This window comes from Nanorana parkeri, unplaced genomic scaffold (genome assembly GCF_000935625.1).
Source record: "Nanorana parkeri isolate BGI_ZX_2015 unplaced genomic scaffold, ASM93562v1 scaffold644, whole genome shotgun sequence".
In the NCBI taxonomy this organism is placed as follows: domain Eukaryota; kingdom Metazoa; phylum Chordata; class Amphibia; order Anura; family Dicroglossidae; genus Nanorana; species Nanorana parkeri.
Genome location: NW_017306912.1, coordinates 363,678 through 378,862, shown reverse-complemented (window position 1 = coordinate 378,862; position 15,185 = coordinate 363,678). Strand labels below are relative to the sequence as shown.

Below are 15,185 nucleotides of genomic sequence, written 5' to 3'. Positions count from 1 at the left end.
CCTACTTTTTTTTAATTATATTATCTTATACTAGACGTATAAAAAAATACAGGATGAAAGAAAATGTGGGTCCAATAGTTCCAATGATATCATTTAAGCTAAAGTTTGTTTCCGCCCAATCGACATGCTAATTCAATTTTTAAATAAAATGTTTTTGTTTTCATTCAAAACCTTATTTTATTTATCGAAAACCTTATTTTAGACCCATTGATGCCATCACTGGGGCTCTATCCTTCTGTATTCTGTATTCAAAACAAATCATGGCTTGCTGACAGGGAGCTGTACATAGCCTCCAAAAACATTACCGCACCCTGCCACGGTACTCCTCTTAAGAACCCTCATCCCTGATGCAAGCAGTTGTCTGGCTCTTGGGAAGGATTATGCAAATATTAAAATGCCTTGATTGGTGGGTGTGCGTCTGGAGGAGTGGGTGCATGCAGACCACCCTTGGTAATACCCATGTGATGCTGATCTACTATGGTTAAAAGAAAAATAATCCAATTAATTAAAGGGGTGCGACAAACAGTAAGGCTGGGGAGGAAAAAGCTAGATTATGCTGGATGACCTCCAGCCAGGTTATGAGACGGGTACTATCTGACCTGCTGTAGCTTCTGTTGTACACTGAGAATCTAAGTGTGCAATGAAATCTCAATAAGCTGTTCAGTACAGGAGAGAAGCCTGTAAACTTGGCAAGACTGAAGGTAAAGCTGGAGTTGAGCGTTAAAAGGTATTGAAACCATGAGTGAATATGTAGCCTGTAGAAAGTGCTATCAACCCTTTCAGCTCTCACACTTTGTTCTAATACATAACTGGCTATAAAACTCTTCTGTAAGTTGTTTAAATGAACATTTACCATGCATATGACATTGGGTATTATAGACTGAACATATCACAAGGCACACATAGAAGATGCATTTTTCAAATGGTGCTGTCACAGATGCAGCCATTTGTTTATCAGACAGCTGAGCTCATACCGAAGCTAGACACTCGGCTTTCTCCTACACAATGCTGGTTCTGGGAAATATTTGCACATAGCGGAGTGCAGTGAACAAGGCAGGAAGTCTGCTAGTGAACAGTGTAAAAAGTGTATTGAGAAATCAGACTTCAAGACTAGGACATTCTTCTTTCACTTCTTGTTTTCAGTTTTCTAATTGTCATCTTAAAATAAGGAAACGTGATTGTGCAAGAAAGGCATATCGGCTTTGAGAAGACTGGTTTTCATGGGCAACCCTCCTTTCGTTTATTATTTATTACATGTAGTATGTTTCGGTGAGCAGAACATTGCTTTTTTTTCTTTCACAAAATTTTTAGTAACTTTCAAAAATACACAAAACATCGGCGGGATCTATACAGGTGCCCACCGACACGGCAGAGGCTCATGGTCTCATAACTAAAATACATAAAGCTCAGTACACCGTCAATAGATTTGGATATGAACACACAATACAGCATCTACTAGAATAAAGTTCACACCATGGCTATGACTGTCCTGTTCCACCAAGACGCACAACATCCGCGTCAACCAATCAACTTGAGGAAACAGTGGTGGTAACTCCGGGAGGTAGAGAATCCTGCGCCATCCTAACCCCAGTGTACAGATGAAATAACTCACTGAAAGCTGGGTATGCCCAAAATCATAATCATGACAACATGAGGGAAACAAAGGAGGAAAAAGTGAAAGCAAGTAAGGAAGAAAACAGCGAAGTAGAGGAAATAGGAAAGGAAGTGAAGTCAGGGGGAGAAAAAAAAGAAACTAATCCGCCCCCCCGAGAAAAATTAAAACAAATTCCACCCTTGTTACTCATAGCCCCGCCATAAGTTAGGGCTATGGGTACACTAGTGCAGGGCCAAAATTTTGGGGGCCTGAATAAGAGATCCACGGGCTCCAGATCTGCTTGAACTTCTTATAAGCATGAGCTACGATATCCGTCAGCTTTTCATAGTTAATCATAGTGCCTGTAATCCGATTCTTAACTCCCAGCAAATTTAGAGCAGGAGCCCTCCATGACTGGGCTATAGTTTTATTAACCACAAACATATGGGTGACCAAAACTTGTTTTGTCGCTTCCTTACTTGCAGTATTGGCTTGTGCAGTAATGCTTCCCAGGGATTTTTTATGAGAATACACCCCACAACAGTGTTGATCAAAGCATTACTCCAGATCCACAGTCGTTTAACTTGAGGACAATCCCATCAGATATGATGCATGGTGCCTGCAATGGAGCAAGCACGAAAGCAAGAGAACACTACTTTTTGAACACATTCCCCGTTACATGGCTGTTTGTTTTGTCTTCAGGAGGGTGTGGAAGCTAAAATGATTATGTAGGGCTGGGTCAAGGGGTATTTGGAGTTAGCACTCAAGTGAAAATAACACTTGTTCAGTACAATCATCTAAGGGCCCATGCAAAAAACAGAACCTCATATAAGTCATGGACACACATAAAGCAGAAATGTACCTATTAGATGAGAGGTTCTCAGTTGTATGTGGACCTGACGTATAGGTTTGCCACGCTGAATGTGTTTTCTTTTCAAATAAATCCAAAAGAAGTATTTTACAAACTAAAGTGATAAGTCCAACAAATCTGAGTATTGTTGCCATCTTAGGGAAGGAGGGATTGTTCAGAATCATTTTTAGGAGATACTGGCAACAAGCGTTCGTGTTTCAGAGAACCTGAGGTCTGATGCCAGGTACCTCCTGGTGTATGCCAGTATTGGTTTTAAAGGGGCATATATGTATGGGGAAGCGAGAGCATTTCACCGGACTGACCCCCCAAAAAACTAACAGTGTACGGCCAGCTTAAGGCCTCATTCACACAGGGCATGTTGCCCCATACAGTGTGAGGGGCTGTTTTTTTTGATGCACTGGAGCTGCGAAAAAAAGCATGCAGGCAGCTCATGTAAGTCCATGGAGTTACAGGAGTTGTGGACCCTTTCACACTGCTTCCTGCAGCACTGAGTTTTGACAGAATGTGTACGGCCTCTTAAGGTGCCCACACACCTTACAATTATCTGCAGATTTTCTGTGGTCAGATGGAAAAAGTGCAACAGATTGGCCCAGGTGGAGAGTCCTCCATCCACACAGTTAAGTGTAGATGAAGGAATCTGTTGCACCTTTTCCATCTGACCACAGAAAATCTGCAGATAATTGTAAGGTGTGTGGCCAGCTTTAGGCAGACATGATGTGTGTGTGGTGGTCAAAACTCAGAGCTGCAGGAAGCAGTGTGTGAAGGCACACATCTCCCTTCCCACAGCTCCAGGAGCCTCATGGATGCAACATGCCCAGTGTGAAGGCCTAAGTCTCTGCACACACTAGTGACCTTGTATATCACAGATGTCCCTATTTAGTGAAAAGTCAAACTTCCTCTGCAGGAGGCTGAAAGAGTAAAGCTATAGATCCAGGATGTCTATGTGTATATTTTATTCTCTCTCTCCCTCTCCATCTCCCCCTTTCTCTCTCCCTCTCTCTCTCTCTATCTTGGCCTCCATTTATTCAGTATATTGAATTTGAACAGAATTTATCTTATTAATAATTTGTAACTTTGACTATTCAAAACTGGATCACAAATAGTATGTCAAGCACCATTTTACCCAACTGCACAATTCTGCAGAGGGTTTCCCTTGATTGCCCATGTGTGTACCAATTGAAGTGCAGAATATACTGTTGAAACTCGAATAATTAGAATATTGTGCAAAAGTAATGGCAGTAATTGCTGCAAAAGGGGCCCAAACCAAGTACTGAGTACATATGCATGCTTGTACTTTTCAGAGGTCCGATATTGTTCTATGTACAATCCTTGTTTCATTGATTGCATGTAATAATCTACTTTTTTGAAGTTGTGGGTTTGGGGTTCTTGGGGTTTTCATGAGCTGTACGCCATAATCATCACAATTATGACAAATCACGGCTTGAATTATCTTGCTGTGCATGTAATGAGTCTCTCTCATATATTAGTTTCACCTTTTAAGTTGCATTAGTGAAATAAATGAACTTTGCACGATATTCTAATTATTCGAGTTTCACCTGTAGAAGAGCTAGAATTGTTCTGGCATGGAATGTCTATTAATGTAAAAGAAAGGCATGTACAAATCATATCGGGAGATATGAAATATCATGATTAATGATTTGAACAGTTTTTAAATAGGGCAGTAAAAGGAAAATAGCTGCAAACTGGTTAATGAGTACTACACTAAAGAAAACTCCACCCAAAAAAAACCTGATTGCTTGAAATGCAACTTCATTGTTTGTAATGAGCAAGAGCCCTACATTTGTAAATGACATTTTATTCATCTGTAGGCAAACATTCTCTGTTTACTATACTCTATAAATGGTATTCTTTTATTTTCCAGCATCCACTAGGACCAGAATACAGAGGCAGAGGTCCGAAGAATTATCAAACTCTACGACAACAGAAGAGCAGTAAGATGGCAGGCTCGGGCTCATTGCCGCGTGCGGTCACTGGTTTTGTCCTGTTTCTTTGTTTCACTTGGTTTCTTTATTTATACCATTGTGCAAAAGCAGCAAAGACCATAGATCTGGAAATCCAACATAATTATTCTTAGCTCAGCAATAGTAGGGGCACAGAGTCATATCATGCCCATTGCCAGATCTGAAGAGACTAAGCTGCTGCTATGTCTGAGGAACATGTAATATATCTTTATACAACCCTGCTCTGCACACTTGCACTGATCTTGAAGTGCACTATTTTAATGATGATATACTTGAAGTATTGTTTTAATTCTGTGCACATTTATTTACACCCGAGCCCAAAAGACAATTGTTACTAAACTCAGTACCACTGATTAAGTCCTTTCCCTCAGACATCCCAGAGGCTACCCAGTAATATGTGGCTGTATAGCTGTGTTGTACTTTATACCCAGGGCTCCATTCTCACCACATACAGAGATTTAACACACCTCATTCATGTGTTTTACCTGCATTGTGAAGGACACCATTAGGGTGCCTGGAATAGCACACCAAAATTCAGCAGAGGTGACTTTTGAACAAGACCAATTTAAAATAACAGGTCCATGTGCTTTGAACTAGCATGCAAATGATTCTGGTATTGATGATAGTAGGGATGCACTGATACCAAGTACTTGCACTCGCCCAAATGCTCCGATACCGGAACTTCCCTCTGACCGGCAGTGCAGAGGGAGCATGGAGCTGGCTTCCTTTCCAATCAAGAAGCCGTGTGGTATGTCATGACCTGCCTCTGAGCTTCCTGATTGATCAGGAAGCCAGGCTGCCTAGCAACAAGTGAAGCCGGCTTCTGGCTTCCTGATTGGCTAGGAAGCCGGCTTCACTAGTTGCTAGGCAGCCTGGCTACCTGACCAATTAGGAAGCCGGACGGCACCTCATGGCCCAGCTTCCTGATTGGTCAGGAAGCCAGGCAGCCACGGAAAGGGAAGACTGTGTTCTTTCGATAGAACACCGGCTTCACAGGCAATCAGGAAGCCTCCTGATAATCAGGGCACAAGGCACCGGTATCGGTACTCTGTATCCCAAGAGTACCGAAATAAAAGTATCAGTACTCGTAACCCAAAAACTAGTATCGCTGCATCCAGTTGTGTATTTTGATTTTGTGCTGCCCTAGGCAAGACTAAACCCGAGCACCCCCCATCCCTAATCTAAATTAGTCCCACCCCTTCCTGTTTAAGACATTTTGCATAACCTGTCAGTCGCGGGATACAGCGTGCACGGTGTATCTAGATTCTGACATGTTGCGCTATCAACGTAGCGGGATGCTCTAGTTCTACTTTTGCAATAGCCCCCGTCTCCATTCCTGGCTTGATGGGCTCCCTTGTTCTGCAGCTACAATAACCATTCTCTCCTGCCCTGCCATGCTGTGCTAGTCTCTAGTTCTGGAGCTACAACACCGATCTTCTGCCTTCATATGCTGGGCCCTCTAATTCTGCAGTTACCGATCTTCTTCCTCGGCCACTGGGCTCTGAAGCTTGCCCCGCTCTAGAGACATAACCCTGCACGGAGCTTATAGGCTGCACTTCCCTGGACTCACCACCACGGAGGTGCCGATGGGCACGATGACCATCTGGATCTCAGCCCTGGGGATCCTGCGGAAGCTCCTCCACTGCCTAAAGTCAGAGATTTGTGTTCCGGTTTCCCATGGAGGTCCGAACTGCCAGTGCATCTGGACGCAAACACTAATACATTGCACAGCACATTGGCCAGGAAGAGAAAGGAGCTGCAGCCAGCAAATATATGTAGGAGTAGGCGGCATGGGTGGACACCTTGGTCCCCCAGTCAAAGAAGCACCAGGTCCAGGAGTACTGGCAGTAATTTATGAATAATTTATCATATAATTTTTTTTTTCTCTCACCTAACTGGTTTGGGGGGCAACATTTTTTGGCGCTCCACCCCGGAAAGTGCCGCCCTAGGCAAATGCCTAGTTTGCCTTGCAGTAGATACACCCCTGGCTGCATCCCTAGTTGATAGTGAAAAAGTGCACTGTACCTACAATACACTAGATACTTTACAACCAAAAAGAAAGGAGTAAAAACACACTGCACTGAAAACTGTGTAGAGAATGTTGCCCTGCCTGATTGTCATGTTGTGTGACACAAACCCTTAAAGTATATATCTGAGCAGAAAAACAGTATGAAAAGTATCTCTGCAATGCATGCTCACTTTCATGGAGCATGTGAATTTCCTTTGCTCCATCCAGCGGCAGTTATACGCTGGGCAAACACTTTGAAGATCAGTCCCTTTGTGTCACTGATCCCAAACAAGTATGTAGATCAGAAGCTCTGACTTTCTGTTCTAGGTAATTGACTTAAAGTAGAGACTGTCACATAATAGTGTTTTTAGAAGGCTCATTGCAATGGCAGCAACCTTATTTCTCTCGTTAGAGGTTTCCTTTAAACTGATTATCGTTTTAAAGCTTATCAGGTGGAATTAACCAATGAAAAGCAGAGGGAGGTTATCTGCACGTCTGTCATCTCTCTGAGCTCTGTGGAAGGCCCTAGAGCTGCGTCACTCAACTGACAAACTATAGCCTCAAACTCCAAAGTCAGCCCCCTCACAGGTATTAGTGCATCCCTTCCCAAAGCTCTGGGCCTCACTAATCAATAGAGGCTCATACTGCAGTGGGTATGCTATAATATTGTCTTTTTTATCTTGAATTGGAAGTACTTTCATGAGTTCCGAGGCTGCTGCTTCACTCAGGAAGTCTGTGCAGACACCTCTTTTCATTGATTAGATGATGGCTTTAATCTGAGAGACTACTTCACTACTATGCTTCTAATTTATATTCCTTTGTAACTTAACCTGTGTTTTGTGGCTTGTTGCATACCTCAGAGCACTGGCCACCCATCTCTAGTTTAATTGAAAGGAATCCAATAGTCTCCTTTTATAACAAATATCCCTAACCCTTCTTAAATGCATTACTGTTATGTGAAAGGTGTATGTCGTGTGGTCCGTTCCTCAGTTATGGGAGAACACATTGGGTCTGACATATTAGCTGCAAGGGAGTCTCACTGCTCCTGTTAGCAGGAGGATGGAGCTGGGAATTCAGGTAGAGATAGTTACTGCTGGTCCCAGGAGATAGAAGACGATAATCACAAGTGAAGACTGAAAAATATCACTTGGACATTTAAGTTTGGCGCTTACTCATTATATTGTCTATATTTTCCAAAGTATTTACTCATTCCAATTTCTCTGGAAGCCTCTGTTTAGATTTGTATGTCTGGTGTCTGTGAATCTTAGAAACATGACAATTTCTGCAGCTCAGCAATAGTACATAGTTGTTATGTACTGAACTTCCCAGTTGTTTAATACATGAATATTGTGCACTGCCTCTCATGTTATATTGAAGTATATTTTCCCTTTTCTTGTGTTTGTTTAACGTTGCAAAGCGGAGTGTGTTGCAGCATCTTAAGGGTACCTATCATATACATGCAGTGGAGGCTGAATCTGGCCTGTGCTTGAGAGCCATCAACTCACCACTGAAAAGTTACAAAATTTACATGATGGTTTATGGGGAAGGAAGTCTCCGCAACGCGAGGGCTTTTGTCAAAACAGCCGTCTTCATACAATTTCCTGGCAAGGGTTTTAACCCGACTTTGGCTGGAATTCTACTTTAAACGCAGCCGTATATACTGACAGATTTCCCACATAATTTCTTACTACCACTTTTCTGTGGTGGGGCATGCCTGTATCTTGGGGAAATATATATCTATATGAAATTTTATATATATATTATATATAAATAAATAAAAATAATAACACACAAACACTTTAGTGTTTGTGAAGATTCGTACAATGAAGAACCAGAGAAATGGTTGATAAGATATTATGAGCTGTGCCTGGTATGTGAAGGTTAGTAGAGGTATGAAGACATTTCTGTACCTATCCCGCAATGATACAAGTATTTAATGCACAGAAAGGCATCTGCTGTGTTTTGATTTGCTGAGATCACTGGAACACTTACTAATCCAGTGAGCGAGCCTCCACTGGGTCTATATGACACATGTACTTTAGGAATCCTTATAGTAAGGATGAATGGGACAGACTTTAACTTTAAGGTATATACAGAGATAGTATAACTCTAAAATAGTTTTATCATTTTTATCTACATTTTCTACTGAGACGAATGTTTGCACCAGTTTTAAAAGACCTTGTTTCAGAAAACTGACCAAAGACTTACCACAAATAGTCTTGGTCCTTGTTCTTTGTGCTACATGCATATCCCATTTCAGTGCATTAAAATATATACGATGGGGGGAGTAAGAGAACAGAACTGCTATAGTCAGTTACTTCAATGGTACTGTCCCTTCCTAGTTTGTGATCAGCAGTAAAGTGTCATAAAGGATATTATTGGTGAACTGAGGGCTGTGTGTTTTTATGCTGCTTGATTTTATCAGTATGTAATTTTATTGTTTATTAAACATATATGGTTTCAAGTTTCATGGTTTTTGTTTACATAGTAAAAATGTCCATTGTGTTGCCTGGTTTACACACGACTTCTTCTGTTTTATTATATAATTGGTTTTGATGCATTTACTGCACTCAAGCTTTGGGAGGAATGTGGGCAGTCAGTTTACTCTAACTTTAGCCATATCATTTGAATCCAGGAATCTCTATCAGTTAGTGATCTATGTGAATGCCAAGCGTATATTTGTAGTCTTTTTTTTTTTTTTTTAAAGAATAAAACAAACTACTTGAAGCCGAAGGTGTCGATGTTTTTCTTGGTTATTTCAACCCAAACTATTATATCCATATGCTGAGTGCAGTTGGACAACTATTACGTACTGTCAGATTACATTTTGGACTTACCATTGGAATGAGTTATCTTAATTATAGGAATATGCTATTGGCTACAAACAAATGTCCTTGTGCGGCTTAATTTTACTATACGTACAGGGTTGTCTACTGCATATACATTGCAGTGCATGCGTGACTAAATGATGTTTGTCATGGACATTGTGCACAGTCATTGTTTATTGTGGTTAGACTTTATATCTGCCATCTCGTCTCTGTGCCTAGCGATATCACACTTACAAGTTTAGGATCTTATAAAAAACGGCAATTTCCCGCTCGCGCGCGTGTCTGAGCGGACGTCTTAAGACGCCCGCTCAGATGTAGAGAGCTCCGGGCCGGCCGTTTTTCTACTACGGCCGGAACAGCCATGTCAGCGACCGAGAAGTATGGTTTTAAATAGGTTCTTTGGATAGCAGATCCGTATGGTTGGGCAGAGCCCACAATGCATCTACAAAAACCTTACCAGGCCAGATGAGAAACGCTTATATGCCCTTGATCTTAATTCTGCAAAACTGGACCTGGATACAAACCTGTCCAGTTTGTTGTTGAATCAGGAGGCCCAGCTCCAGTGTCCTGAAACACCTGCAGATGTGCAGACCATTCTCCGAGGTTCAGACATTGTGGGCTGAAGAAAAAAAATCTGCCTCCCAATTGTCAGTATCAGGGATGTACATTGCTTGACAGCGCTGGAAAATGATGTTCTGCTGAACAAAGGATTCACACTACTTCTTAAGCTGCAGCAATACTTCTTGTTCCTCTCTGGTGATTAATGTAAGCCACCGCCGTGATGTAGTCTGACTCAATCCAGCTGATAACCTGACAACAGCTCAACGTGAGCTTGTAACCCTGGGATGCCACCTCTTTAACGCAAGCGGGTGTCTGCAAAGACCATCAGATGTTCCTACCTCTAGAAAGTGAGGGGAGTCCACCTTCATGTCAAAGAGGGTCCTGTTGGTGGAAGAACTGATCTTGGAGGGATCTCAATGTGGATGTTGAGGGCATGGTGAATCAAGAGACGCTTCTAAGAATGATCAAAGTGGGGAGGACAAATGCAAGCCTGCTTCTTAGGCTTCTTCCACTGGGAAGGCAAGCACCCTTACCCTTAGTAGCATCCTTGATGATCCAATACTGACTGATGAGATGTCCTCTGAAGAGTATGCAGTGTAATCCTTTCTTGCAGCCATGTTTTGCAGCCCAGCACTTTAGCCACAGAGTCCTTATTTAAGTGTATTGAAAGAAGACTAATGTGAGACGTCAAGTGGGAGGCTTCCAGTAAACCATCATTGCTAATTTAAAGCCAAGCCCGCTACTCCCTGTAATCATTGATTTGCAGGTTAATGACAGCATAGGTCAAATCACTTTTAAGGAATTTAACCCATTCAGCCATGGTCTGACATAAGAGAACTACGGACGGAACCGATGCAGGGCTGAGCCTGCCAAAGAGAACATGCTCCTATCAAGAGCTTAGAGCCAGTGGGATCCTTAAAGGAAATAACATCCTCCACTAAAATGGTATGCACCTTAAAGGTGCCCATACACTGCTCGATTCTCGTACGAGAATCGCGGGAAATCCCGTGATCGTACGAGAATCGAGCAGTGTGAACAAAGACGTGCGACCGCTTCTACTACACGGTCGCACGTCTTTTGTCTAAGGAGCACGCTAGAAAACCAGCCGAAAATCGTACGATTTTCAGCTGGTTTGAACGGTGCTCGGGAGACAAATGCCGAATGGGCCGGTGTGTGCACGTGCACACTGCCCGTTCAGCATTGCGGTCATCGGAAGCCCGCCCCTCAGGGGGGCGGGCTTGCGATGATCGAGAGTACGATCTGCCTGTCCAAGATGGGCAGATTGTACGTTTTTTTTTAATCACTTTTCAACCATCGCAAGACTAAGGTCTTGCGATGGTTGTACAGTGTATGGCCACCTTAAGTCAAGAGTCAACCAGATCTTCAGAGGACCACTTCTCATTAAGAGGGAACATCGCCAACAAGTGTTTGTGAGGTGTAGAAACCCTATCAAAGTGCTTCCAACCTTTATACAGAAACAACTCAAAAGAGGGTGTGAAGGAAGGTGCCTTAGGGGCTCTATAGGACCGAGGGAATACAGCACTATTAGAAGCAACGGCTAGTCTTCCAGTTTTAGGGTGTGATGTACTGCATCAACAAGGGAAGAAGCTGTTTCTTTCTTTAGGAGTAATAGCAAAAGACCATGACTCTTTAGAGGTAGGTAATCAGGCAGCAACCTAAGCAGTGTGCTATCAGACAGTTTCCATATCTGATACAGCCGAGACCACAAGCAGATCAGGCACTGCAGGGAAATACATGGTCCTGCGTTTACATGGCAGCCTCCACAGTCAGAGATTAGCTTGGAAAATTGCATCATCAATTCTTGCATGAATGTAGTTGAAACTTCCCCTGACATCAGAACTTCCTACTGTGTTAACCTCTTCCAAGACAAACCAGCAGAAAAAAGGGGATACAAATCTGTGGCCCAGTAACCAATAAAATTGAGGGATCTCCTGGTGCCTGGCCTTAAAGGCTTACTCAAAGAAGTGAGTCTTAGTTCCTGGCTGGAATAACCTACTACAAGAAAAAGTGAGACTTCAGAGACCGATCAAGCAGAAAGGCAATTCTAGCAGCTCTGGACCTGAAAAGTGCTCTGCACATAAAGTAACCAGAACCAGCGTGAAAAGCATTCAAGCAGGGCCCAGTGCACGAGGGACAGTTCCAGACTTACGCCACGATGGCCTGTAGCAGGAAGACCAAAGGTTGAGTCAACTGCACCAGGCAGCTGTGAAAAAGTGAGCAGACCTCCTACAGCCAAATGTAGATAAATCTTGAATGAACAAAAAAATGGTTGTGAGAGAAAAAAAAAAGTAGGTCAAGTCTTAAATCAAAGGAGCCAAGATGCCCATTCTCCAAGCACACTAGCAAAAAAAAAAAAAAAAACCCAGGCATGCTGGTAGTAGATGGAATTATCCTAGGGCTGGCCTTATTTTTGTCTGCTAGTGTCCAATCCTCCTGAAGGCGGCACTATAACTTAAGAGGTTTAATTCTACTTTTATGTAGAATGGGGGTTTCTAAACCTATATAGTTTGTGTGAACACCTTTTCACTTCAATTAAAAAATATATATATAGAATGTAACGTACATATAAAGCCAAAACCTTTGATTTATCTTTTTTTTTTTTAAACAATGTTTGTGTTTTATTTTAAGCGGCCCTAAACCCATCCCTACTCACCTGCCCTCAAACAATGCAAAGTCCACGTCTCCCTCCTGCTACCATTTGCCTTGTTCCTGGTTCAGGGTGTTCAGTCATTTTGTTTGGCTAGGGCAGGATGACGTAAACTCCATGTTCGTGAATATACTTTGAGCTGTGCATGCGCAGCTCCGTGAACATTGGAATGCATCTTGTGAGCAGGAAGGAAAGAAGCATTTACTGCAGCAGAAACATAGTATGTCTCTTCTGCAATGCAAATCCGCCCTGCTAGCAAGTTTTCAAATCTTTAGTTATACTTTATTACATGGAAAGAGAAAAAGGAGCCTGAAGCTCAAAATTTAAAATATTCATAGACCCTTTTTTACCTGACACATATTTTTTTTTTTTATTATTATTTATATATTATTGTATTTTTTTTTCCTTACCATTGTAAATAAAGCAGATCAGTACCAGACCACTCTACAATGCTTTGTAAGTATGCATAACACCAGGAATGTGTTTTTAAGCTGATCTCTTAAGTGTCTACTGTCTGCAATGGACTGGACAGTGCATTTCATAACAAAACTTTATTGACATTAAAAATTAAAACATAATAAATAAACCCGCCTTGTCTAAAAAGGACATTATTCCAATTTGTTAAATGAAAATTAAAAACTATCACTGTCATTATCATCTTTCCAGTTACTAGTGTTACCTCTATTGACATGGGTTTTATATTATTGTTAGATACTTGTGACAAAATCTTCATAAAATATCTCTGCCTCTGGTAAATAACCTATTCCCATAGTACTAGTTGCAATGCAAAGGAAGTAGCACATGTGTTAGAGTATGCTGATCTTACCGGAACATGACAAAAACAGCAGAAAAGACAATCTTCACACACAATCACCAACATTTAAGGCTTGTCCCACACCTATTACTTTTTTTTTTTTTTTTTTTAGATCCCCTCTAAATTTTCCGTGTCATCAATGATGAATGTTGGGTTACTTCATTTCTGACATTTCCTTCTTTATAATATACTGGGTTCATAAAATGATCATAGCTGATTTACGGTTAAGACTATCAAGAGTGATTCCAATGTGGCTACATTAGCAGTTTGTCCTATAAACTCCTGACCTAGTAGCCACTAGAGAGTGCGACTTGATTCTAAATCAGCTGTTATAAAACACAATGCAGGCGGCAGTCATCTTCCCTGAAAAAGGAAAAAAACAGAGGTCACCAAGCCCAATGTCTTTGCTGGGAAAAAAGGTAAAATGGGTGTAGGGGTCAAATGTAAGCTGCCATTGCTAACTTATGAAAATGTTAATTGACTGATCCTCTAGCTTCTATATTTTCAGAGTCAATGATACAGATTAGGAGATTTGAGTCAATCGACCCAGAATATGTAGGCAGCAAAATCCAAGTGTGGAAATCATCGCCAGCCAGGCAAACTAGCATTGTCAGCAATGGCTGGCTATACTCTCCTCCCAACTCGGCTTCCCTTTAAATAAAAGGCTGAGTAATCCCAAAGCTTTAGCTGGGGGTGAGGGTGTATAAAATAAAACGACCGATAAGGTGCTAGCTTTCATTTTTGCAACTTGTACTAAAACATACAGTGTCATAGGTTGTTAAAATCCACAGGTCTGACCTTCTTAAAGTGACACAACTCAGGAAATCTTAAAAATGCACCATAGTACCCTATTAATAAAAATGTATCTTATTTGTCTATCACACGGCTGTAGATTCTCCAATCATCTCTGAATTGCTGCCGACACTTTCCTTCCTTCTGGAGGGGGGCTACTTTTGATCACCATGGTCCCTGTGTGTGTTGTAAAGTAGTCACCGCTCCAAGATCGCTCCCATGATGGACTACAATCTCACGTTTAGTTTACTAATTTGTATTGAGATTGTAGTCCATCACATTACTGAGCCTGGAGCTACTTTACAACACACACAGGGACGATGGGGAACAAAGGTAGCCACCCTCCAGAAGGAAGGACAGTGTCCGCACCAATTCAGAGATGATTTGAGGAGTGGTACACAAATAAGATACAATTTTGTTAATAGTTCAGGTAGTTGGATGCATTTTTAAGATTTCCTGGGTTTAGTGTCACGTTAACTCCAGTAATTCATTCATTTATTATCTGACCAAACAGTAAATACACCAAGTGCTTTTAATGCCATTTGGGTTTAGCTCTATAAAAAAGGTATAGAAAAAGCAGCCACCTCCTCATACAAAATTTCTGTCAGTTCTTAAAAGCTCCAGCTTTGCTCGCCTGGTTTATAAAATTCTTCAGGAGGTCATTGTCCATGTTACAAAAGGCGTCCGTCTGGGTAACCATGGTCATATGGTTTATGCAAAATCTGAAGCAAAACTCTTCCAGATCCTGAAAACAGACACCAGCTTTAGATACAAATGCCAAACATAAGTAACGATGCACCAAGTCATTCTTCTACTGTATGCCAAATCATTTCCATTAAGACCTTGGGATTTATAATACTTTATGGTACATGAACAATGTATTCATAGATGGGTTCCTGTGTTCCATACTACTTCTGAAATACAAAGGTTTCATTTCCATCAAATGCAAAAACACATCTACAGCCAAAGCTAAATGACTGCTTGTATATAATGTGTTACAATGCCTAGACCTTTCTGGAAGTGAGGTACAGTCACGTGAAAAAGTCCATACAACCTGGAAAACTGGC

The 15,185-nt window shown here is 41.6% G+C and overlaps 2 protein-coding genes across 4 annotated transcripts in view; one reads left to right on the top strand and one right to left on the bottom strand.

Annotated features, from left to right (window-relative positions):
• Window positions 1-1,535, top strand: part of RB1 (RB transcriptional corepressor 1) — a 131,055-nt gene extending 129,520 nt beyond the window's left edge. The window contains exons 28-29 of the mRNA XM_018563237.1: window positions 35-65; window positions 1,503-1,535. Coding sequence (XP_018418739.1) covers window positions 35-65; window positions 1,503-1,535 — 64 coding nt within the window. The remainder of the gene's footprint in view (window positions 1-34; window positions 66-1,502) is intronic.
• Window positions 1,536-14,616: 13,081 nt separating this feature from the next.
• Window positions 14,617-15,185, bottom strand: part of RCBTB2 (RCC1 and BTB domain containing protein 2) — a 56,759-nt gene continuing 56,190 nt past the window's right edge. For all 3 annotated transcript variants that reach the window (XM_018563241.1, XM_018563239.1, XM_018563240.1), the window contains one exon: window positions 14,617-14,863. In XM_018563241.1, coding sequence (XP_018418743.1) covers window positions 14,723-14,863 — 141 coding nt within the window. In that variant the 3' untranslated portion in view covers window positions 14,617-14,722. The remainder of the gene's footprint in view (window positions 14,864-15,185) is intronic.